A 26,963-nucleotide genomic window follows, 5' to 3' on the forward strand; every position below is an offset into this window, starting at 1 on the left:
AGAGGATACCATTTTTCTCTCCACACAGTGTAAGTGTCAAGTCTAGAAGATGGATTGCTGTAGGTTTGATTTGATCTCTGTTGCCAAATTTTGCAGAGTAGAGATCATGCAAATATGATGCACATTAACCATGTGTTGCTTAGAAAGAAAGGCCCAGCAGGTGCAATCAGTTATCCACATTACTATGACAAACAACAGCTGTGGAAGAGAAAAGTCAAAGGATACAACAAAGATATTCTAATCTCTTTATTAATATTACCTAGCACTTTACATGTTAAATAGCATCATGCAGACATTAACCAGTTAATGTAATACTGTTTGTACTGACTATTAAATAAGACGATTTATAATTTCCTATAATTTCTTACACATGCTATGATTCACTCTATTGTTATGCAGTATGACGACATGTGATTCCCTGACTGTCCCAATAGGAATGATGACTTTAATAATGTAGGAGGAGGTTAATTACTGAGAGCAAACAACATTTGAGACCAGAGCTTTTCTACCTATGTACATCTTTGTTGCCTAGCTATAAATACTTTGGAAGAACAAAGGATTGGGAGGAAGATTTGAGAATTCTTTGCTTCTATTATTTGTTCTATGGGAAAAGGGAAAATGACATTGAAAAAAAAGGAAAACTGGGCTAATCTGAGATGGGAAAGGAACAGAGAGATGGATACATGGGAAATCTAGGAAATATAGAAGCAAGGACGAAGAACATTAGGGATGGAGGAGCCAGAGAAGGAGTTCAAAGATTTGCACCAAAGATGTTTTAAGAGACACCGATTAGGGGACTACAGTGCCAAAATCTCTTTCATCTTCAAAACTCATTTCTTCCTATTGTTGGCCTGGTCTTAAAGATGAAACACCTGAGTTTTTTTGTTTTTGTTTTGTTTCATAACATTGTGACAGAAATGAAATTATAAATTAACATAAACCTCCACACATGGCAGCTTGGCTTCCTCAGATAACGTATTCAGCAGGATGGCTAAAACTATCACGTTTTTGGCATTCCTTGCACTGAAAACACAGTGTGCTCATTTAAAACAAAACCCTTCTTCACTACATTGTCTGTCGCTTGTTGGAATGAAGTAATGACATTTGTAACAAATTCACTGCTTGGCAGACAAAATTGATTTTTTGGATGAGTCCCTTGTCGTAAATCTTCCAAGAATTCTGCTTTAAGCTTATTAAGTTCTTCTGCCAGAATCTTCATCTCACTTGGAAGTATATTTTTATCTAAAAGAAAAATAAAACAATAGTTTTATCTTCAGATGTCTGCTAAGTTTCAAAGACCTAGGCCCAGATCCTGCAAACACTTAACTTCAGTGCGACTTCTCATGAGAGTCAAGTTTCACATGAGTTTTACTTGCAGGACCCTAGGGTCTAATATTATACTATTTCAGTGTACGAGTATTTCACAGTTTTAGCCTTATGTTAGTTACCAGTTGAGCTATATACCCCTGGAGAATGGCAATTAGAATATGCCATGCATACCTCTCACATCCTTCATTGTTTGAGAGACAATTCGTCTGAAAGCCTGATCAGCTTGGTGGAGAATACTAGCTGCACAAATGGCTCTGTCTGTTTCCTATCCAAGACCAAAAGAAAGTTATATTTAAGAGTAGAAATGCATCCAAAAATGTAAGTATAACGATTTTGAAGTATTCATTATTCAGGGGCAGACTATAGCATTTAGCCACAGCTTTGTGTTGGGAGTAGCATGGAGCTGCACCATGGCATTACCTCATGGAGTGTCTCAGTTGTACGGGGGAAAGCAATCTGTACCACCCCTTTAAGGGGGGCAGCAGACAATTTCCCTCCCAATGCGGTCAGTCAGTTCTGGGAGGCATTATCTTAACTACTGTAGAACATATTCAAAGTTTGCTAGAATACAGTCCAGATGACTTACTTAAGAATTTGTAGCACAGTCACTATTTTTCATAGAGAAAAGAACTCATTACGTACATAGTCTTTTTTTCTCTGGGCTTTTGCAAGCAAGAACTGTGGAAGGAATTTCTCATTTTTAGACATCAAGGTGAACAGAGCACAACTAGAAATGCACAATTAATTCTTTCAGTAAAATCGGCAGAAGGGCATTTGTTTAAAGACAATTAGTACTACCTTTTGTTCAGTATTTTCCTCAATTTGTTTCACTGGATTTTCCAAAGCAGTAACCAACAAATTAATCACCTGCAAACTAAAAAACAATGTCATGCTCATTTTGTAAAATCAACATACAATATAATGGCACAAACCTCCCCGGCCCCCAAAAACAGCTGATTTTCAGTTAAGATTGAAAAGTAAATAATATAAACCTTATACAAGATAAGAGGACAAGAAGAACATTACAACAACAGAAAATACACATTACAAATTATGGAAACTATCACAACTATCACTTAAAGTAAATTACATAAATATGCTATTACTCTTACAGTTCCAAAATTCAGTTAATGACAGTACTGACAATTGAAAACTCACCATACTCATTCCTAACAACAGTCTTAACTCTGGTCCAAAATAATCACTTATAAACTTTTTCAAAATACACACAATGAATTATATCATTTGCAAGGGTAAAGAGGATTTCACATATTAAACTGTATAAATCAGGTTTTGATATTTAAAGTTGTATGTCAGCTTTTGACATTTTACTTGAAAAGTTTTCTGAAATAAATAATTTATAATTAGTTGAGATAATATCTTTGTTCTTTATATCTTTGTAAATGATTCTATACAAGAAATATTGTTTAAACCTATATCTATCTAAAGTTTCAAGTGTTTAACTTTATTTGACTTCAGTGAAACTTCTCACATGGATACATTTATTGACATGCATAAGTGTTGGCAAGGTCAGCCACAAATCTGTACCATAATTAGGGTCCTACCAAATTCACGGCCATGAAAAATGCGTCACGGACTATGAAATCTGGTCTCCCCCCATGAAATCTGGTCTTTTGTGTGCTTTTATCCTACACGATACAGATTTCACAGGGGAGACCAGTGTTTCTCAAATTGGGGGTCCTGACCCAATAGGGAGTTGCAGGGAGGTCACAGGGTCATTTTAGGAGGGTCGCGGTATTGCCACCCTTACTTCTGCACTGCCTTCAGAGCTGGGCAGCTGGAGAGCGGCAGCTGTTGGCTGGATGCCCAGCTCTGAAGGCATTGCCCCGCCAGCAGCAGCACAGAAGTAAGGGTGGCCATGGGCTGCCGGTCACCCGGCCATTGGGGGAGGCTAGCCGTTAGCCCCTCCCCTTGTGCCTGACTCCCCTCTCCACCCCCTCTCTATCTGTCCCCTCCCTCGTAGGAGCCCAGAACACCCCCACCACGGCCCCCCGGCCTCAGTGCCCCGGATGGAGCAGCCACAGCACCCCCAGCCCCAGGTGGCCACCCAGCCCTAGTGTGCCCCGGATGGTCGCCCCCAGCCCTGGTGCCCCAGGTGGCCACCCCCAGCCCTGGGTGGCCAGGCAGCGCAGCCAAAGCGCCCCCAGTCCTGGGCCAGGCAAAAACCTGCAGCTCCACTGCTCCGGAGCTGCTCCGTGCTCCAGCTCCGGGCTCCGCTCCAAAGCCCTGGTAGAACCACTATTGGCTCAGGCTCTCAAGTTTTAAAATATTTTCTATGTGCAATATGCATTTATATCAATTAAATGGTTTCCAGAAATAGCTCTACGGAGTGTGTACAACATACTGCACATATTGCCTCTCTATGAAAGCAAAGTATATAAAGGAGAACTTTAATATAAGAACATACTTATCTTCTGAAGTGCATTTGACACTTTTCAGAATTAGGCTATTTTGTTCCCATGTGTTTTTCTCAGGATTTGGTACTTCTATTTTTCTTGCCATTAGACATATGGTCTCATCAGGTAACAGCTGACTTCTCAGACAATTCCTCTGTAAACAGGACTCAAGTGGACAGTCTAAAAATAACTGGCAGAAGCCCAATGAATCTAAAAGAATTTCACAAAATGTTTGCTTTGAAGAAAATAGTAATTTTAAACTGCTAAACTAATACTTTCTGAAAACTATGTGTGTGAGAAATAGAGACATTTTACATAAGCTAGAAGTTGCCTATAATGCAGTCAGAGAAACTACCGTATATACTCGTTCATAAGCCGAATATTTTTGGTAAAAAAGTGATGCATCAAAGAGCAGATAAACGGATCTACACCAAAATTTGATGATTTTAAACTCTATGGAACCATTGAATTGAATATCTAATACATTGTTGTTTTGTTAACCTGGAGCGTCTGCAGGCATGGAACCCCTCAGCTCCCTGTGGCTGTGGTTTGCCGTTCCCAGCCAATGGGAGCTGTGGGAAGTGGCGCGCCACTTCCTGCAGCTCCCATTGGCTGGGAACAGCAAACCGCAGACACTGGGAGCTGAGGGGCTCTGTGCCTGCGAACGCTCCAGGTAAACAAAACATCCAGGCCCGCTAGTGGCTTACCCTAACGGGCCAGGAGCCAAAGTTTGCCAACCCCTAAAATATAGGGCTGGCTTATGAAAGAGTCATACAGTTTTTGCAATTTTTACCTAGCCATCTTGGGGGGTCGGCTTATAAACGGGCTAATGAACGAGTATATACAGTAGTTAGAGCTTGTGCTTTATTTTTAAATATTTTAGCCATTTAGAATGTATTTAACCATTAAATAACTTCCAAAATGGACTAAGCATCTAAAGTTCACTGAATCTGCAGAATAATTATTTTGCTATAAAACATGAAATTGATGCATGTAAAGGAAAAAAAATTACATTTGCGAGCTAGCTGGTATACTTCATATCTCATGCTTTGATAATAAAAGTTGTCATCCAAAACAAAATACAATGGTCTGGAAGTGGTTGTATTTATTAAGTAATGACAAGATTTGGCATCATGTATTTCTGAAGAGATTAATCCTTGTTCTTTGAAACAGGAAACAAAACTTTTCCATGTTGCTTCAGTTCTGTTTGTTGGAGCACACAAATGATCTCCATTAATAAGAGCCTGTAAGAAGTGTTCAAGGTACTCTAACAGTTCATGTCGGTACAATTTCCAGCGAGACAGCTATGAAAAAAACAAAGTATTTCACATTTAATATTAATGTTTAATTTAACAAATACTAACTCCCACCCCCTATGCGTCTCATGTTCCTTCCAGTTCTCCCTTATGACTGTTCTTGTGACTCCTTTTTTCTTCAGCTTTCCACTTTCTTTCATGCTGTCTACTACCCACACCATAGCCTTCCAATTCCATATAAGCCTACCTAACTTTCCTCCCTCATGCCCACCTTTGTGGCAAAGGCCCTGATTCAGCACAGCACGTAAGCACATGTTTAGAATCAGGCATATGCTAATGTGTGTTTTCTTAATAATGATTTAAGCATGTGCTTAACTGCTTTGCTAAATCAGTACCCAAAGGTTGATCGCCTCACACATTTTCATGTCTTTGTGCTTGAACTGTATGCAGTGTCAGGTGTTATGTCTATTTCAGTTTGGATACAAGCTCTTCAGCCAGAGAACTTGGGACCATATCTAATTGTATGGCAACATTCTCATGTACTTAAAGGAAGGTGGCCTCTTGTTGCTGTCTTTAATTGACTCATATTTAGATATGGCAGTAGATTTAACACTGGCTCATACCTCAATATTTAGACTCGGGAGTGAAGTTAGGGTAGAATTTTGACACTATCTCTGAATGTCTTTGCGCTTGTGTTTAGGAAATAAACACTTAGCTAAAATGAGAGCTGCTGGGCAGGGACAATTGTGGCACCTCTGTGTCTAAAGTATTTGATTATTGCTCCCTCCCATAGCAGTTGGGGTATGGATGTACTCTGCAGGGAAATGCAGAAAGAGAGGCAAAACAGAATGGAAATGCAAGAAATGGGTCGGTCAGAAGGGAAGAACTGAAGGAGGAGACGGTAACGGGCTGCAGGACCTGTGCTGAGTGCTCACAATGTCCTTTGATTTTAATATAAATTGCATATGCTCAGCCTCTCTCAGGATTTGGCCTTGGCTGTGGGAGGGTAGCACCACTTTTAAAGCTCTGCCCTTGGGTCACATTCCCCCCCAGCTTTGAGAGGGCTCTGTAGTCAGCACAGGATGGGAACAGAAACAATGGCCTGGTGTGTGTGTGTTACCCACGTTGAGCTATCAGAGATACCAGAGGTATCAGGAAAAGCATGAAGCCCTGTGAGGAAGAAGAAGGGGAGTGCCCACAAGGTGGCACTTGTGGATTGAAAATAACACTGCCTTACAGAGGAGCAGTGCCTGGGATACAGTCTGCATTGGGGAGAGTGAGGCAGCCCTGCCCTCAGCACGGGGGTTGGGGAGGGGGGCAGTGCCCGGGATACAGCTGCCCTGAGTGGAGCAAGGGCAGCTCACATCCAACCCGAGGAGGGGCGGGGCAATCACTTTCCCGTTGCCAGTGCAGCGCGCTGGCCAATACAGCGGAGGATGTCAATCTATGCTAACCAATAGGAAGGGCAAAATCTGTACTGACCAATGGGTGTTGTGCTACGAGCCCCGCTTCTGTCTCTGGTTGGCTGAAGGCCTCCTGCGGAATGAGGTCATCGTAGGTCAGGAGGACACAGTCCCAGCCTGGGCCCCCGCGCCGCCGTAGGCTGTGGCACAGCGCGCGCGCCAGAGTGGACTTGCCCGCCGCCGGCAGCCCGCACAAGACGCACAGGCCCAGCCGCCGGAACCCGGCAGTTTCCATCGGGGCGGGGCAACTGACAGCGAGCGCCTCCGTGTCGGGAGGCGAACGCCTGTGGGCACCCGCGTACAGCGGACACGGCGCCCCTTGGGCGTGCCGTCGTCAGTGCCTGGCACGCCGCCCTTTCTAAAACACGCATGCGCGCTTGCGCGTGCGCACTTTCCCATCCCGTCTGTGGGGGCCGGGCCCCTCGTTATTCCCGTGTAGACGTTCGGGAGGCTGCTGCGCCCTGGGCGCGGGCAGGCGCCGGGGCTGTGCGGGGTTCTCGTGCCTCTGCGCCCCACTCAGAGCCGTGGGGGAAAAGCGGCGGTGAAACGTCCCCGCCTCGGTCGGCGCTTTGGGGGATCCGCGGAGTTGTCGTTCCCTTCCGCCCAGCGCATGCCCGGCGGGGGAGCGGCTGCCGTGCCGGCAGGCGGTGGAGAGGTGGCCCGGCCTCGCATCGGCGGCTGCCCCGTCTCCCAACACCTGCCGCAGTTGGATTTTTCAGCTGTATGAAGTCCTACTTCCCATCGATTGGTCTCCCTTGGTTTGTGCAGCTGGAGGCGAAAATAGTCCTTCCCCTGCAATCGGAGTTAGCTGGCAAATCTTTCAGTGCTTCCCCAGCAGGTTACATCTCACAGTGCTTTAGGGCTTGGCTACACTTGTGAGTTGGAGCACATTAAAGCAGCCCCGGGTGCCCTAGCTCACTACCTGCCCACACTGGCAAGGCATGTAGAGCGCTCTGACTCCAGGACTAAAGTGCTCCTGGTACTCCACCTCAGCGAGACGATTAACACTTGGTGCGCATTGGCTGAAACGCCCAGCTGTTGGTGTGAATGAGGTGTTGCATTACTGCGCTCTGATCAGCCGCTGGAAAAGTCCCATAATCCCCTTAAGTGGCCAATCTTGGGAGTGTTTTGGAATCACTGCAGGCATGCCGATATGGCCTTTGAAAGCTCCCTTTCTGACAGCCGGCATGCTTATCTGCTCCAAGACAAAGCAACCATTACTGTGGAATGCTGTGTGTGTGAGAGAGGGGTCTGTTGCTGTCTGAACTTATAAGACAGCATGCTGACATGCTCTCCCCCCACATACACACAACACACTCCCTGTCACACTCCACCCCACCCCCCTCATTTGAAAAGGACGTTGCAGTCACTTGTATGCTGGGATAGCTACCACAATGCACTGGTCTCTGGCTGTTCCAAGAGCTGCTGATGTGGCCATGCCAGTGTGCTTGTAGCTGTCAGTGTAGACAGATTGCAGCGCTTTCCCTTATGTGCTCTACAAAGGCTGGTTTAACTCAAAGCACTCTACAGCTGCAAGTGTAGCTAAGCCCTTGGAAATACTAATTCTCAGAACACCCTGGTGAAACCGGTATGGAAAGCCAAAAGGGGTGGAAACCAAGTACAGAGAGATCCACATTGCGGATTGTCCTTTGTAGTCTCCCTGAAGTGAATGAGGCTACTTATTGGACTGAGAGCGGATTTTGCCTTACCTGACATGGCTCCCGACCCTGCAAGCTTAGCTGTGTTGATGGAGCCCTGCACAGACATGGAGTGCCACCCGTGTAGGTGAAACTGTGTGGGGATAGGGGACTGCGTTAGTCAGGTCAGCTTGCAGGATCTGGGCCCTTGGTTAAGACCCCAAAATGTCTGCAGAGCCAAAATTAGAATTGACCAGACCTGATTCGCCTGCCTGTGCTTAGTCCAATTGACTCCCTATGCAGCCTCTACAATTAATAGATGCATATAATGTTACTATGTCTACAAAACACCAAGCACAATATTTTCACTGATGGTATTTTTGTAAGCAGTGAAATTATTGTCCATATGTTTTTAAAACCTGAGATCTAGTCAGTCTCCAAAAAATGAGTTAAATGTTTTCAGGTGTTTTCTAGTTTACATTATAACTTGACTGAAGTTAACATAAGAATGGCCATATTGGATCAGACCAAAGATTCATTCAGCCCAGCATCCTGTCTTCCAACAGTGGCCAATGACAGGTGCCCCAGAGGGAATGAACAGAACAGATAATCATCAAGAGATCCATTCCCAGTTTCTGGCAAACAGACCTAGGGATACGATGCCTGCCCATCCTCGCTAATAGCCATTAATGGATCTATCCTCCATGAATTTATCTAGTTCTTTTTTGAACCCTGTTATAACCTTGGCCTTCACAACATCATCTGGCAAGGAGTTCCACAGATTGATTTTGTTGTATGAAGAAATACTTCCTTTCGTTTGTTTTAAACCTGCTGCCTATTAATTTCATTTGGTGACCCCTAGTTTGTGTGTTATGAGAAGCAGTAAATAACACTTCCTTATTTACTTTCTCCACACCAGTCATGATTTTATAGACCTCTATCATATCCCTCTTTAGTCATCTCTTTTCCAAGCTGAAAAGTCCCAGTCTTATTAATCTCTCCTCATATGGAAGCCATTCCATACCCCTAATCATTTTTGTTGCCCTTTTCTGAACCTTTTGCAATTCCAATATATCTTTTTTGAGATGGGGTGACCACATCTGCACACAGTATTCAAGATGTGGGCATACCATGGATTTATATAGAGACAATATGATATTTTCTATCTTATTACCTATTCCTTTCTTAATGATTCCCAACATTCTGTTTGCCTTTTTGACTGCTGCAGCACATTGAGTGGATGTTTTCAGAGAACTATCCACAATGACTCCCAAGATCTTTCTTGTATGGTAACAGCTAATTTAGACCCCATCATTATATATATGTATAGTTGGGATTATGTTTTCCAATGTGCATTATTTTGCATTTATCAGCACTGAATTTCATCTGCCATTTTGTTGCCCAGTCACCCAGTTTTGATAGATCCTTTTCTAGTTCTTTGCAGTCTGCCTGGGATTAACTATTTTGAGTAGTTTCCATCCTCTCCTCCTTATTAGGACATAAGGAATCTCGTAAATTGAGTGGGTTAAGACCAAAGTCATTTATTGCATTTATTAATTACTGCAGGTAGATGGCAGTAGTGGTCCCCTTACTGCATCTTTTTCTTAACCACTTCAGTTAAAAAAAAAAAAAGTTCTGTGAAACATTATTATATATCTTGGAGACATTTTTTCAAACAGATGCTCTCTTAAATAAATTATCTTCCCATTAATACATTTTCCAGAAGTTGTTGCAAACAGAATATATTTGCCCATTGTAAAAAACATACCTACATATACTCAGATTTTTACTTTTTAATGTTACGTTTCACAAGTATTGATTTACAATAATCAAGCACTTAAAATAAGATGCTGTAGAGAAAAAATCTTCTGTCAGTACCACAGACAGTATCTTGAACAATACATTTGAAGTCTTTGGGTGAAGGATTTTGGTTTGAGCCCATATATAGTGATTTTATATATGCAGAATGTGCATCCTTAGGTACTTTGACAGAAAAACCAACTTTCACAGAACTTTAATACTTTTAAAACAAAACCAGGAACAAATATTTCTTTCTGTGATTTTAAAAGTGTACTTCTATTTTACTTCATACACTATTTTATTAATGTACATGGATAATAACATGCATTTTTATTTATGTTTAATATGGGAATTACTGAAATTCTAAGAGATACATTCTGACTCCATGCAGAGGGAATTGCTTGAGTCAATTCCCTTAACAAGGTGAGAATAACAAAATGCTCCTTGAAACACTGGATAGTATTTCCATAATAAATTAGATGTGTGAATGCTATTACAACCAATATAGGTATAAACCATTATTTTTTATCCAGACTTAGTTTGAAATAAATTACAATGCTAGTTTTCAGTAAACATTTTTTTCCATATCAGAAGTACCAATGCAAATGATTTACTGATTCCTGATGTATACACTACTAGAGTACAAAATTGACATCAACTTTTATATTTCTTACATTCAAAAAATAAAGGTACTATTAAATATGCTAACATTAACAACTTGTGCTAAGATGCTGCCAGCATGTAGTACTATTATTATTAAAACAATAAGCAATAGGTTAACAAAGGGCATATATTTAATACACCCCTACCCCACTATAATGTGATCCGATATAACACCAGTTCGCATATAGCGCGGTAGCAGTGAGGTTCCAGTGGCACTTAAAAGGGTCCGGGGCTCCGGCTGCTGCGGGAAGTCCCGGGCCCTTTAAATCACCACCGGAGTCCTGCTGCCGCCGCTACCCCAGAGCTGTGGGAATTTAAAGGGCCTGGGGCTTCCCGCGGCTGGAGCCCCGGGCTCTTTAAATCACCACTGGAGCCCTGCCACCCCTACCCCGATATAATGGCGTTTCACCTATAATGCGCTAGGGATTTTTGGCTCCCCACGACCGCGTTATATCAGGATAGAGGTGTATAACTAAAAATAATACTTGCCTTCCACAGACTGAGAAATTACAAATGGAAGAGATTTATTAGGTCATCTAATCCATCTCCTTGTCAGTGCTGAGTTTTGTTCTTCTACAGTATATTTTCTGTTTCATTGTCTGGTTCAATTGTAAAATGGCAATGTAGGGGTTTCTACTGTTCCTTTGGGAGACTATTCTCCCATAATTTAATAGATCTTAGGATGCTAGTTTATGCCCCCAAGATTCACACATGAAGCTGGCCCACCAATCATAGATCTCACCATTCTATGTGAAAGAGTGTCTTTGCTATAGTGCTCCCTTCCCTAGGGAGGGGTGAGTGAGCACAGAAAGCAGATCAGGTAGCAGTGAGACCCATGTTGGGAGGGGGAAGGGATCAGAGAAATGTACATTGTTTCCCCACCAGCCTTATTGGAAATTCCTCTAAGAAGAACAGAACAAACTCAGTTTTTACCGAGCTTTCCTTCACTTTAGGTGTCTCGCACAGACTCAGGAGGGAGGGATATGGCCCACAACTGGGAAATCTTCCTGACATTCAGCCTGAAGTGTCCTTTGGTTAATTTTATTTTATCATTCCTATCACTTTGAATCACCTTAAACATTTTCTCTTTTTCAACTGTGTGTTCACCCTGGATATATGTAATCGATTCTCCATGCCCTCATTCTATTAGTTGTCCATTTTGCCAAACTCTGAAATTTTAGTTATTTTCTTTTCAATGAATACTCCTTGCTGATAGTATCACATTTAGAATTACAAGACTATAATCTGTTCATTTCAGAGCTGAAAGTATTCCTAGAAATCTCATATTGTAATCCCAGTAAACATTTAATATGTAGTTAAGCAGCTAGTCTTTTTCCTGATATGTATTGTAAATAAGGTAGTACACAAGGCTATGTATAATAAAGTAAAAATTATTGCTGAGGCTACATTCATTTATTTATACCCAAATTTATTTTTAAAGAGATTCCTTCATTATATTATCTTCATCAGAATTCTTTTGTTTATTTGTAATAGTTGAATTTAAATGTAATATTGCTAATAAGTTATCACCTCTGCTCCAGCCCCAATACATTGTGTATAAGAGCTGAAGTGGCATAAAAGAGCCCAGAAGCCTTGGTTCTGGAGGCATTCAGAAGACAGCCGTAATGCTGCCTCCCAAGGATCTCTTCACACACCCTAGCATAAGAGAGTGATGAGGTAGGGCTCCAGCACAGTGGTCCTGCAGAGATGCCAGGCAGTGCTGCTTCCCGCCAGACAGCCCAGTGAGGTTGTCATAACTTAGACAAGCCTCCAAAGCTGCCTGAGTTACACAAGAGCCTCAGAGAAGCCTAGGATTAGGAAGGTGAGTTAAATCCATCTTAAACTCCCCTCTCCCTGGCTGCTAGTTTTGTGCTGTGCTTCAAAGAAGTTGAGGTTGTGGAAGAAATGATTATTTGTACATATTGTAGGTTGTAGGCTAACAAGAGTTGGGCTCTTATGCCTTCTGATAAAAAAGGCCTGGGAGGAGCTAAGCACCTGTAACTTCCACTGAAACTGAATGGTAGGTGTTCATCACCCCTCAGGATCATGCCTTTTCCGATGAAACAGTCTATTATGTTTCAAAGGTAGTGCTGACTCTTAGGACTGCAAGATTGAGACTTTCATATAACAAAGAATAAATTTACAATTCTAAAATACTTCATTAATTTACCTTTGCCACATTTTTTTCCAGTTTACTCAAGGCATTTGTCTGAATTTGTGAGGACTCCTAAAAATGGCTTTCAGACAACAGGTCTAGGTGGGACAGGTGGTCGTTGATTAGATCTTGAAGGAGCTGCAGGAAACTGATTTTGTATTGGCTGCCTAAAGAGTGAAAAATACTTTTAGTGCATGTTTGATACCATATTTCAGGAGCTGACAAAGATCATTAGTATCAGGAAATCTACCTATCCACGTTATTTCTCAAGTGCCTGTTACAAAGATGTTGAATCTCCCGTTTTAAAATATTTTGAATGTTAGTAATTATTTACTATTAATATTATGATAGCACTTACAGGCTTTGTGAGATCGCAGCCCCATTGTGCTAGGACACTGCACATACACATAATAAGAGACAGTCTCTGCCCCGAAAAGCTTACCATCTAAATAGAAAAGACCAACAAAATATAAGAGTGGCAATATAGGCACAAATACTTCAGACCTAAGGTCTTTGATTGCATCTTGGTTTCTGAAGTACTAAGCACACTTTGTCTGCTATAAGTGATAAGAATCAATCCAAAAAGCTGGAGTATCTTGAGTTTAGATATGGAACCAATCCTTTTAACAACTTCAGTGGAAGCAGGCCCCACATTCTAGTTATTAACATTTGCTTTTCTCAAATTGTGTGTCATTTCAGGACCAACTTTCTACTGGAAATTTCAGAAAATGTGATGGTACATTTTTCTCCACAATGATGCAGCCATGTACATTCTCATTCTGAAGAGGCTGTCAATGGCAGCATTTGTGACTGATAGAAGGCTGAACATGCAACAATATTTCATAATTCTCTACTGTAGAAACCAGTAAAAAGCATTTAGCACCAATAAAGGTATTAATATACTGATACAGTAAAGATGGAAGAGGAACTGTTTTGAGAGGTTTTTAAACAGTACTGCTTCAGCATTCCCACCCCCTACACTATTACCTCAAATGCTTTTTAAAAAGCAGTTGCTCATTTTTTTTCTCAAGAACTTTGTTTATTTTTGCACTACTAGTTTGAATGCTGAGGTGGCTGCATATGATTTCATCTTTCATAAGGCTAATATCAGACACCTACCACAATTATCAGTCTGCAACCTTAAGTTTGGTTTGTAAGGCATTTAAACAAATTACAACTTGCAAGGGAATTTGTACATCCACATACATTTAGTGTCGAGCAAACAATTCCCACAATTACAGAAAACTCTGGATGACAGTTCTTTGATGACATATCCTCGAGGACTGCTATAACACAGTAAGGTATTAAGGAATAAGAGTCAGTAACAGAAATGTTCTGTAGCTACCCAAACTGTGAAAGAATGCATTGATGTGATGAGTCAGTCATTTAAGACCACTCAGAGAAGTAGGCTGATGGAAATACCAGTAGGATGGCCCAGGTACCTGGGCTGGGCACATACCAGATGCACAGTGGGCAGGAATCCTTCCCACTTTCCCTCCAGGCCACAGAAAAGTTCAGCAGCCACTCCAATGGCTTGAGTAACCTCTGCAGCATGCCCTTACGTGTCCCTTTTCCCCTGTGAGGAACCTTGGGTTAGGGGATCTTCTGAACATTCCAGTCTGTATTTTGCTATGCAGAAAGTGTCATGTTCCTGTACTAGATATGGACTGACTACAGAGCTTGCTAATACACACCAGAAACATTCATCACAAGATTCTTTAATGCTCTGACAAGTATGGCTGAGGTCTATTTAAATAAGATATTTTACAAACAGTGCCACCTAGTAGTGGAACAGTATAATACAATTTAGTGTTCCATTACAGGAAGATCACAGGGAGCTGCATGTGGCACAGTCCAGGAGATGCACATTCCCTACATGGTCCCATGTCATCAGCCCCCCACCTTGCACAACAGAAACATTGGTGCTGTTATCTATGCATCCTTGGCAGCAGGCTGGATTTGCTTTTTAATGAAGAAAAATGTCTCACTAATATCAGGACCATCTTAATAGCATTGTGTGACTTCAGAATGATGACAAGAAAAGATTTTTGAAAAGTTCTCTGCAAATATATAAACACTGTAAATATTGCCTATTTTACAATGTACAAAACACTGTACAAAAGACACTAGAGAAGAGAGCTAGGAGTGTGCCGGATTTACTAGCTACTTTGCGCCCTTTGTTTGCGATGATAATGCAATGAACACATTTTTTAAAAATACAGTAAAAAAATTTTAAATTACAAACCTTGGAGCAGGAAAATGCGATATTGTAAAAATCCCAGAATTTGTTGTTGCAGGCTGAAAAAGAGAGCAACAAGTATGAAATAAAAAGAAGTTACAAAAAACCCATTAACACAAGACATATCTTTGAAAAAACACATGTAGCTAATTATTAATAAATAAATAAAATTATAAATATACTATTGTAAATCTTTGAGAACATTATACACATTTGTCAAAAATAGCAGAATAGTTGTCAATGCCATTTTTTGACAAAATACCTCAAAAATTATGCCAAATCCTTTTAAGTTTTAAGAGTTTAGGATTTAATAATACTTTAAATTTATATAGAAGTATCTAAGGATCTCAAAGCACTTTGCAAATAATTTATCAAACCTCACAATTTCCTGCAAGGTAGGAAAGCATTATCATTGCTATTATACAGATGAGACAACTGAGGCCCAGGGTCTCACACAAAGATTGTGGCACTGCTGGGAATAGGAGCCCGATCTACTGTGCTTCAGCTCCAAAATTTTCTTTCTCCTCTTCAAACTATTATTTTATGACTGAGTGTGTAGCAATTGCCATTAGAAAGTGACAGTCTGCAATTTTCATGCTAATCTACAGGGAAAATAGGTATGTATGTTGGGGCCAGGTTATCTGCTCATCCCCAAGGCACTTTGAAAAAATTATAATATCAGAAAGGGCAGCGGAAGAATGTCTGGGAAATGAAAAGCATGGTATGGAAGAAATGAAAAGCCTTTGTGTGAAAAGGATGAGGAGTAGGGGCCTGTGGCATGATCACAGGATTGGGAGCCAGGAAATCTGGGTTCTATTCTGACATCTACCCCAGATTTCCTGAGTGATGCTGGGCAAATTACTTAACCCTCTCCATGGCTCAGTTTCTCTATTTGAAAAATGGGATTACACTTATTTAAATAGTGCACTGGAGTGTTATGAGAAGTAATAAGTTAATATTTGCAAAGCTCTATAAACAATTTACTATTAAATGGCAAGAGAACTAAACATAGAAAAAGGGAAGAGAAATTAGAATGAGAAAAAAGACAAAAAGCAGGAATAAAGAATAAAATAGAAAGGGTTGTGGGGAAAATACTGAAGACAGCAGACACAAAACTTAAAGGTTTTAGGGGCAAGTCCTCAACATCACGACTATAAAACAACACAAACATTTCAAAATGACACTAGCTGATATTTTTTTTAAATGGATAGTGTGCCAGGGAAGGAGAAAACAAAACGGTGTGTTCCAAACATACTTTCCTATTAATTTAGTTTATTTTTAAAGAGGTTTCTTTAGCAAGGTCACACTTCTACTATTTTGCTTTATTCCCTAATTTTAAAATCCATGAAGGTTTCAGAGTTTTTTTTTATTTTCTCTGCAAATTCTTCATATTCTCTTAGCATTTCTTATTTATTTGTGCCAGAAATGGATCTATGGGCCAACTTGGCAATTGCTCCATGTGGATCACAGTTTAGGTCCAACATTTGGGCTAGCAAAGAGTTCTGCAGACTGATGTTCAGTTTCTGTGGGAAGAAAGCACCTCTTGTGAGTACTAAGAGCACTGCTGAGTGTTGCCCAGCTTCCCTTTGCTGAAAGGATTATGAGGCCAGTGGGTGGCAGACTCTCTCACCCTAACCCAAACAAAAATAAAATAGGCCTAAATCCTGACTAAAATGGTATAAATCCCTTCAAATGCCCTGTGATATTCGCATGGCTCTAATCTATTATATCACAAAGTCAGACCATACAGAAGTCCAAAAATGCACCATGATTTCTAAAGTACAGTAACTTAGTTATCAGTGAAATTTATTCAACAGGAGACAGTATGATCAAACGTTGTCTTACCCGATTATTTATAGCGTTATTCTGGTTTGGCCCATTATTTTGCTTTGGTTGCTGTGTATTGTTGTCCCTAGAATAAAATTCACATAATCAGAAAAATTAATATAAATCTAGATTAATTACATTTAAGCAGCAGTGTGGCCCAGTGGCTAGGGCACTGGTCAGGGGTTTGGAGACCAGGGTTCTTAGTCTGGCTCTGTCACTCTATGACCTTGGACAAGTAATTTACTTCTCTGTGTCTCTATTTCCCCTACGCCCCTTTATCTGAATTGTCTATTTTGACTGTAAGATCTTCAGGGCAGGGACTATCTCCTACTATATGTTTATACAAAGCTTAGTACCACGGGCGCCTCCAGGTGCTACTTAATACAAATATGACAATAAATAAATACAATATATATTAGAAAAGAATACTTGAGAAGTGAGTAGAGAAAAGGAACTGAACAGTTTAATTAAAACAAAAAGGTTCTTGTATAGCCACAAACTTTGCTGCCTGAGAAAAACACAAATGCATCAGGAGGCCAAAGGTGTGGAATTACATGACCATAATTTACAGCAACTTCTGGCCCAGCGTTTCTTTTCTTTTTAATCTTTATTTTGGAGATACAGAATTTACAAGTGTGGATTTCATATATATTTCACAATTTTAGGGTTTTCTGCATGATTTGTTTCTCACAGAAAAGGATTAATTTAAGAAAAAGAAAGCTCCAATACTGCACCTGATAATGTGTCTGCCTGCACACTGATTTAAATGGTGCCCTGCACATGCACAGTCCACTCACACACTATCAATTACAGGATCAGAGCCTAAATTTCTAGCTTTTTCCATTGTACAGATCATCTTCCTAAACTAACATAGGCTTTTGAACCACTGCACTGTAACCCAGCTGTACAGAAAACTGCTTCCAACCAAACAGTAGTTTCAGAGGATGTAAATATGACAAATCTAAAGCAATGCCTATGATCTAATCAATAACACAATCCAACATTAACTTTAACATCCCCTAAAAATCAGAGGATGAAATTTCACCTTATTTACAATAACACTGAATCCACTCCCCCTTTTTCAAACTTTAACATTAGACCTTCAAATGTTAATATAATCTCCCTTTACTTCTTCACTGCACCTAATTTAGTGGATCCTACCACCAGTCCTATACTTACTTTTTTCAAAATGTACTAATAATTTTTCCAATCTATTCCAGAAAAGAATTGGACTGTATCCGTACTTTTTTTTCTGTCACAAACCCAGAATTAGTTTATTAATATTCTAAAGAAATAAGAAGCAATGTGGGGTCTAGTTTCCCCAACTGGAAGATTTTATAACACAGACAGCTATAGTGAGGTACATTTGTGACTAGCTGCACTTAAAGAAATACATGATACCATCCTTACATGACAAAACATAGAAGCTACAGATCTCTCTTTCTAATTTAATTTACAGAGATGACATTTCATTACTGCGTGAATCTCGCATCGTCCAATCATGAGCACCAAATCTGGAGAAAATCATTAAATACCTAGGCAGAGCTTCAAAATTCTCCCTTTAGGCTGTGGTTAGACTGGGTATTTTGACAACTATTTCCTACTGTTGATAACACCAGGGCAATTCCACTGGTGGTAGAAGTGATGGGAGCCTTAGTACAGACAAAGTCACCACAGGGGTCTGCTTTATAATACTTAGTGGCATTAAGACCTGCTCTGAGTAGCATTAGAACATGATATAATCAAGTGATGAAATACCCTATTGTGACAAGAATGACATTGGTTGTGAAGAAAATAAATTTTTGATACCTGTATCTTCTTCTACTTTTCCGGCAAAACCTTCTCTTTATTGCATCTCTCTTGATAACTGCTATCACAATTGCAATTAACACTGGAAGCACAAGCAGGAAAAACACAAGCAAGCCATCTCTAAGTGATGTATCTAGGGAAAAGCAATGCAAACAACATGAGCTAATCATCTTGTTTAACTTCATTATGCAAACATTTTGCTTCTGTATTAACCTTCTTGTTGAGAATGCTAAAACCTTTAAGTAATCATAGATAAAATTCTGATCAGTATACACACATTAGTAGCTCCAATGAAGTCAATGTAACTAATAGTATAAATCACACAAGCAGGATTTGGCTCTAAGATCAGAGGTTGCTTGCCTTTTTTTTTTTTTTTTTTAAGAGATGAAAGTAATGTGCTAACTTTTCTATCTTTTTCCATAATGTTTATTTTTTCAAGATCCCTGAAACTGACAAACACAATTTCACCTTTAAAAAAAAATTATTTGCTTGCACATCCCTAATTTTCATTATTTCTGTGATTCAACACATTTTCTTCAGCACACTGACAAATCAAAAGTAGGTTGTTTTTCTTTTCAAAATAAGAATTCAGTAAGAGATAAAAGGTTTTTTATAAAGTTATGGATCAATTAGTTTTTTATATAAAAAATAAAAAAGTGTGTAACATGCTCTATGGTATATATAAAAAGCCAGCAGGATTTGGCCCATTCAGCTTATCAGGATTTCCTAAATTTAATTAGATGTGTGGATCAAATCCTGAACACTTTATTCACATGCATGATCCTCCCAATTCTTTAAGTGAATAAGGAGCACAGGGTTCAACCCACAGCTGTAATCAACCTGAACTTTTGTGATGTAAACAGATTTGTATCTATTTTTGTAATAATATATTATTTTTGTGCTTTTATAAAAATAATGATTTCTAAACAATTAGAGTATTTTTTTAAGAAAAAAATAACAGATTTGTTTTTAGTACAAGCTTACACAATATAAATGTTGGGCCAGATTGTGGGCAGGACTAAATCCCACCGTGTCTCTCTAATATCCTGGCACTGGCACAGCTATAACTACACTGTATATAACTCTCTTTAAATCAGTGGAGTTAAGCCATCAGAGGATTTTGTCCATTCTCTGGGGTCCTGGTCCATGGCTGGGGCTCCTGTGTGCTACCATAATATAAATAAAAAGGAGACAAAAGTAAGTAGTAGTTTATTTTATCAGACATTACAGTCAAACGGAAAGAGCTTCAGCATCCTACCTATATGAGTTGGACCACTGTCAATACTGCCACCATAACCCGATTTATCACAGAAAGGAGGAGCCCATCCAGGATTGCAGTGACAATTCCCGTTGTTGTTACACACCTGTAGCCACACAAGATACCACAATTAAATAAATGTTTCGTAGCTCTGAAATGTAGTTTTTGCATTTATATTATTTACTTCTCCATATTCCATCTGAGAGATGGGAAAAAAGAAGGGTTCCATTCAGGATTGTTAACCAAGGTCCTGATCCAAAGTGCACTGCTGTCAATAAAAGGACTTCCATTGACTTCAACTGGCTTTGGAACAGGGGCCAAATCCCATGCTTGAAGGGACATCAGGTTCCAATTCAAAATGAACTTCTTTACAATTGTCACTGATAACACCATAAATTATTTAAATGAAAGACTTATAAAATTGAATAAGATCTTGTGCCTATGGTAGCTGCACTCTTTTTTAAAGACTCCTTTTTTATCAGACATATGAAATGTTTTATTTGGAAGCCACCTCAGGTTACAGCCTTCAGACCTTTCTGAGCTAGTGGTATGTAAGCAGTACTAGCATGTACCCAGAAAAGTTTGAAACATTACAACATTTATGGTCAACCCCAGAGTGAGGGTTGGTTGTAGTATAAGAAGCTGAACCTCCTCAGGGTTACTCCCCGCGAGTACAATGACTCTCACAGATAATCCAATCAAAGTCAATGAGACTCCACGTGGTTGCAAAGGACTGTGCTAATGGATCCCTTTGTAGAATTGCAGCCTAAACGTGTACATCCATTTAGAACAAATCAGAATTGCCAAATGAACAATTCATATTTAGAGTTGTACATGAAGAATTGTGTGTGAAAACAGAGAGTGGTGGATAGCTGAAGGAGGGATCTTGGCACAAGCATTTTTCCCCCTCCACTGGCATTCCCATACATTGTGAGTGATATTGCTGGCTCCTGTGGAAGCAAAGCCTCTACAGCAATTAGCTCCTTTTCTCATTTGTCTTGCATAGAACATTGTTTCAAAGGAGAGCTTCTGGGTTTTACTATATTTGGATCCTGTTCTGATTTTTCACACAGGAATATTACATAATTCATTATATTTTCCTCTGCAGAGAATTACATTGCTTTCAAAACTGGACAGCTCATCTAGTAATGTAATGGGATCTACTTTGCCTATTTCATATTAAATGTACTATCCACATTAGTGATGAATGGTTTACAGTGCATTGGTAACATGAACTATAGATAAAAAAATGAATTTGACTTTTAGTACAGATTAGAAAAAACAAAGCATATGTTTCATTATTTATTTTATTTATTTAGATCTACTGCACCTATCAATAATCTCTAGAAGTCTAATGTAATAAAAATAATATACTTACAGCACGATCATTACACTTCTGCATTACATCGCAGTTGTAACCAAGCTCACTTGCATTAACACATTTAAAGTCTACACAGGCCTGAAAAATATTAAATATCTATTTTAAAAGAGTACTTCAACTACCCTAATATTTTTATAAACATAAAATAATATATATAAAAACAGTAATACTGCAAAATGTAAGTGGTGAGAAACAAGGCGGTCTAAAAACACTTGATTCTTCAGAACTCTGGTTTAATTTATCACACATTTTCATGCACTAGGATATACTTTAATGCAAATGAAATCAGAATATGAATAACTATTTCTTTTAAAGCGTTGTTAAACCAAACAGCAGGCTTTATGGTACAGAGCTAATAAATACTGCTTCTCTGAGTGCATGTATATATAAATGAACATTAAGTATTACTTATTGTATCAATATATAGACACACACATGCACACACATATATATAAAACACACAAAAACTATATAGAACATTACTTGAGCTGCAAAGTTAAGCACTCAAAAATTAGGAAATGACAGATTTATAGTTGCTCACACAGCCCTGTTTCTGCTTCTTTTGTCCCTCCAGTATACTGACTGAGACCAGGGTGCTGTGAAAAAATAGTATGTGATCATGTCATTAAAGCTTGTATCATATATGCACAAGAATTAAGGTTGTGTGGAGAAGCACAGATCTGGAGTCTCCTAACTTTTGAGTGTTTGACTTGGCAATCTTATCAATGTTCCTTTAATGCAGATTTTGTATATAATTTTGTATGTAATTTCCATTTTTTTAAGAACAAGATCAAATAAATTCTACATTGCTCAACGACAGCAAACTCCCATCAGCATTGTGAAACTTGAATGTTCAGTGCTACAACTTGTACCAACAGCATGTGCTGGCAACAGCAGAAGGCTGTTTTCCTGGGGAGGACATGGGTTGCTGGGTCTAGGGGTGATGGGGAAGTGAGTTGGCTCTGTAATAGGAAGTGGAGAAACCTCTTCCAACAGTAACCCTGTCTTCCCAATGCAATGCGTGCTGCTGCTTTGGTGATGGCCTGGGTCCTGCCTCTTAAGGTTTACTGATTTTGTCATGCTGCCAAAATTTTCCTGTGGAGCGCAAGTGAGAGAAGGGAAATGGCAGTTTTTAACAATTTATATGTCAGTTAAATCTGAATGGAATTTCATGGGACAAAGAAAAGGCACTTCCTGTAAGTCTGAGGGGATTCTCCTTGCTGAATATCAAAGGTTATAGTACACACAGACACTCTTTTTGAGACAAGTATTTTGAGTGTCATGAGCCCAAGTGGGTATGAGGAAAATTAAAATGTGGCTTAATGCTTTTGAAAGCTAAGGGTCTTATAATAAGATGTATTAAAAAGAGAACTTTTCATTAAGTGTCATGCATTCTGCAATAACTGCTGTGATCTACCTTACCTTTCCTTTTCCACAAGCAGTTCCCTTTTGAACTTGAGCAGGATCAGGGATATCTGACCCTAGGTCAAAGTCAGAAGTCACACATGAAACACCACCTTGATTGCTGACAACACTAGAAGCAGGAAGATTTTCAAGACTGACAGGTGTACACTGAAGTTTGCCACACAGACTATGTCTGTAATAAATGAATAAAATACAAATATAAGGTAACAGGGCGAAAACAGACTCAATACAAAAATATTATTTATTAATAAAGTCACACAGTTTACACTATGAGCCAATAATTTTATCTTGCTGGAAATCTCATATTCTAAGAAAGTTTTCCCTTCTCTTTCTCTGTGTATGTGTGTGTGTGTATCATATTTTATATATATTGAAGACTGCCTATCCTGAGCCTTTGGCACAGTGTAATTTTGTGTGTGTGTATACAAGGTATTTCCACCTTTGAGGGAAAAGAGGAAACATTTCTCTTGCAGGTTGTTTAAAAAGAAATGGCATCTGACAGAACCTCCTCAAAATCCTGGGATACGAGAAGTAATCCCAATGGAGATGGATTAGTGGAAAGAGTCCTGCTGATGAAGAGGATTAATGGTGCCTGATAAATGTATTTTAGCATACGGCTCTGCAATTTATCAGATGGATATCACCATAATATATGTGTTTGTCTATGGGTATATAAACATACATGCCCCGGCTATACGCGAGGCCAGTAGTACTGCCTATTAAGGTTGCCTGACACTTCTCATTATGAGAACCTGTTTTCAGGTGCCAAACTTTAACCATTTGGGCTGAAATTTTACATGCTGGGTGTTGCCTCACGTTGAACTTTTTGGAAAAATTCTTACAAAAGGGTTAAGCCATTTCCAAGAATGAGGCTAGGGGAAAATATATTGTTTTGCCTGTGTTAATTTCTGTCAAGCTTTTATTTGAACACTTTTAGCAGCCACATGCTTTGTAGCAGGAACTTGAAATTTGGCAGGGGAGTGGCCTTTCTGACAGAGGTGTGCCTTTTGCCTTCCCTGTGAAAATCTGCCCAAATTTGGCCAAGTTATAAGCCTTTGAAAAACAAATTACAATTCCCATATTCTCAGTTCTATAGTGATGAGAGACACAGAAAAGCCCTTGGGGAGATTAATATGTTTGTCTTCAGAGCAGGGTCACACCCCAGGTTATAAACTATATAATGCACTTTAGTGCATAACTGTGGCCTTCCTATGAGGTCTTTTATTTTTTACAAGGAAGGGTCTGATGTAGGTCATCTATTTTAAAAATACCTGCGATGATGGGACAGACTCTCTCCTGTGCCAAGATCGGCTGTTTATGGCTACCTGATTCTGTGGCCTGATCTGCCCCATCTTCCATCTAAGTTAGGGGACCATAGGTTGATCTAGGGACCATATACCATCTGAGTGCAGCCTGATACATTCCCTCCCTCCCTCTATGCCGTGCTGGAAGTGTGGTTGATGCAGGAACTAGGTGGGTCAGCTTTCCACCATTTGAGAGCTCCTATCCATCAAGGGACCTATCAGCTCCTTTCCATGGCCTAAGCAGCACAGAAGGGCTGGTTCAGAGGGGAGAATCTGGTTCAGTTTCTTCAAAAGAACATTTAAGTAAAGTTGAGTTTTACACATATTGTTTAAATTGGTTTTAAGAAATTGTTTTAATCAACAACTTAAAACAGACTAATAAAAAATGAAGATTAATGTAGGTAAACTCAGGTAGGCCAAAGTAGTGAAGCATGTAAGCATTATCTGTATAATATATACTTTACATTATGGTACTGTTTATATGAATAAATGACAGGAGGAAAGATTAGATTCAGTTTATACCTGCTGGTCACTTACTCAGTGGGACATTTATTGTACATTCCCCCTGACATTCCACAGTTTCCAAATCTATCTCCCTTCATGTTGGCTACTTCAAAACAAGTATCAGGTGCTTTTCTTGCTCCTAAAAGAACAATATCAAATTTTAAACAACTAATATATTCAATAAAAATGAATAATCCTCAATGGCTATTTAAATCCTAGGTACAAGACAGAGCATATGAGTGAATTTTTCCTATTAATATGAATTCTGTTACACAGACAAACAGTTTAAAAATACCTTTTCCGTAGATGGATTCACACTGTGAATCAAAATTCTGGCAAACCCCACTATAGCAGTATTCTTTCATATTGTTACATGGGTAGCCATTCATGATATATACATCATCTGGGCAGTATGGGTATGTCCCATTGCAGTATTCAGGTAGGTCACAGAAATTCATTTTTGGTCTACATTCCACTCCTGCCACTTTAAACTATAAATGGAACAGAAAATTACTCTGTTTTATTTTGCAATAGTAGAAATTCTAACACAAAGGTATACAATGATTATGTAATAGGTTCGGAAAGAAAATATGCTTGTAAATTTGAGGAAGATGAACATAGTTCTTCATATCAATATACAGAGCACGTATGCCACTCCTGTGAGTTTTTTGTGGCATGTTGATACAGTTGATGAATTTGATCATGCACAGCACTGGTTCAGAGTGTGGCATTTATAAACATCAGATAAAAAATGATGAGTAGACAGGGGAAACTCGATCCTGCAGTAACGAGAGCACTACTACATGACATCTAATTACTTCTGCCTAATAGCAGAAGTCAGGCAGAGCTAACACTTCATTTGTAAGCTGAAGATCACACATAAGGCCATGAATCCTCAGACCAAGATTCTCTGTTCACCCACTGACCCTACTTTAATCTACACTCCTGAGTACTGTTTTAATAATGTATGTACAGATGTCTAAAGACACTGTGATAGATCCATTTCTAAAAATTAAAAAAAAATATTCACTACTAATTAGTACCAATTGTTTAAGGTAAGAACATAAATTAACAAAAAAGGGCTCCTCCAGCCTACCTTGCAATTTTCACAGCACAGCCCCATAGCACACTGTGATCCAGACTTAAGTTTGCAGGTTGCAGCATCACAGCAAGGATTAGTACACTCCTATAGCAAAGGTATGAATTAGGGACACAGTGTTTTTACTTTTCTCTATAGTCAGGGGTTTCTGAAGTACACAACCAGATTAAATTCTGACCAGAAGCCAAATGTATTGAGTCTCTTTCAGTATCTGAAGTTTAGAGTTCTCTGTCCTATTGGAAGGCAGCATGCAATTTGGCTATGTATCAGAAACTAGAGAGAAACTTTGTTTTTGATTGGTTATTTGCATAGGGATAAGAGCAGGTAAAGGAACAACTACTTTTCTAAATAGAACCGGGTCCTAAAGAAGCAGAACTCCACAGGTTTTTATTAACAGTTCGGAGCACTCAATATATTTTATCTCCAAGCTAAGAGTACAATATTGAAATGATTTGTTTTTAGGCTTTTTTTTTGGTGTCAGAAAAAACCTTCAACTGAACAGGGGTTTTTCCTCACCACTGATATTTGCTAGCATATATGCTAAGTAGTACCAATCACAGGCGCCGGCCTCATTTCCTGGGGGTGCTTGACCCCCACTCCACCTCGGGCCCTGCCCCCACTCCACCCCTTCCCCCAAGGAACTTCTTTGTACAAAACAGGTTGAGATTGAAGCCTGGATGCCGAAATGAATTTAAGTATTATACCTGGGGTTTGCCACAATCGCATTCTTCATTCTTATCCACCACATTATTGCCACAGACAGGTTCTGTGAAAATATCACTTGGTTTTGGAGCATTTTTAAGACAGTTTCCTCCACCATTCAAAATGAGAGTCTCAAAATCATTGGCACTACAGGTGCTGAAATTCTTGGATGCACTAGAAAGCATAATATTGCATTTGTTTGGCATACACATTTTTCTTAGTAAAGATCAATTTATTTCAAGTCATTTAATAACAAAGTTCTATACATTGCTTGTGTAATAGTAGAAGATCATTGGGATCACTCATTTTTTAGATCTATATATTGCATTTAGGGAAAGATATTTCTAGGAGTTTTAGTCTTTCATATATTCATAGATTTTAAGACCAGAAGGGACAATTAGATCATGTAATCTGACCTCCTGTATAACACAGGCCATTGAATTTCACCCATTTACCCCTGTATTTAACCCAAAGTGTTTGACTACAGCAGGGGTGGGCAAACCTTTTGGCCTGAGGTATGGAAATTGTATGGTGGGCCAGGAATGCTCATGAAATTGGGGTTGGGATGCAGGAGGGGCTCTGGCTGGGGGGGTGGGCTCTGAGGTGGGGCCAGAAATGAGGAGTTCAGGGTGTAGGAGGGGGCTCTAGGCTGGGGCAGGGAGTCGGGGTGCTGGGTTGAGTGAGCTCTCTGGCTG

At 39.6% G+C, this 26,963-nt stretch overlaps 2 protein-coding genes across 4 annotated transcripts in view; both read right to left on the bottom strand.

The window, feature by feature from the left end:
* Positions 1-231: 231 nt before the first annotated feature.
* PSTK (phosphoseryl-tRNA kinase) lies at positions 232-6,851 on the bottom strand. Its single transcript, XM_034777161.1, is given in 7 exon segments — positions 232-1,242; positions 1,501-1,594; positions 2,128-2,203; positions 3,758-3,956; positions 4,759-5,050; positions 6,485-6,746; positions 6,748-6,851. Coding segments are annotated over 7 exon segments (1,254 nt in total). The 5' UTR covers positions 6,837-6,851; the 3' UTR covers positions 232-1,000.
* Positions 6,852-10,936: 4,085 nt separating this feature from the next.
* Positions 10,937-26,963, bottom strand: part of LOC117880640 (disintegrin and metalloproteinase domain-containing protein 9-like) — a 38,355-nt gene continuing 22,328 nt past the window's right edge. For 2 of the 3 annotated variants that reach the window (XM_034776980.1, XM_034776983.1), the window contains 11 exons: positions 26,271-26,442; positions 25,564-25,653; positions 24,763-24,958; positions 24,501-24,606; positions 22,657-22,831; positions 21,232-21,312; positions 19,854-19,959; positions 18,596-18,728; positions 16,805-16,871; positions 14,966-15,018; positions 10,937-12,887 (listed from right to left, as the gene is read on the bottom strand). In XM_034776980.1, coding sequence (XP_034632871.1) covers positions 12,806-12,887; positions 14,966-15,018; positions 16,805-16,871; positions 18,596-18,728; positions 19,854-19,959; positions 21,232-21,312; positions 22,657-22,831; positions 24,501-24,606; positions 24,763-24,958; positions 25,564-25,653; positions 26,271-26,442 — 1,261 coding nt within the window. In that variant the 3' untranslated portion in view covers positions 10,937-12,805. Of the gene's footprint in view, positions 12,888-13,134; positions 13,166-14,965; positions 15,019-16,804; positions 16,872-18,595; positions 18,729-19,853; positions 19,960-21,231; positions 21,313-22,656; positions 22,832-24,500; positions 24,607-24,762; positions 24,959-25,563; positions 25,654-26,270; positions 26,443-26,963 lie in introns of those variants that run through there. The other variant, XM_034776981.1, reaches the window with a different exon arrangement.

This window comes from Trachemys scripta, chromosome 7 (assembly GCF_013100865.1).
Source record: "Trachemys scripta elegans isolate TJP31775 chromosome 7, CAS_Tse_1.0, whole genome shotgun sequence".
Lineage (NCBI taxonomy): Eukaryota > Metazoa > Chordata > Testudines > Emydidae > Trachemys > Trachemys scripta.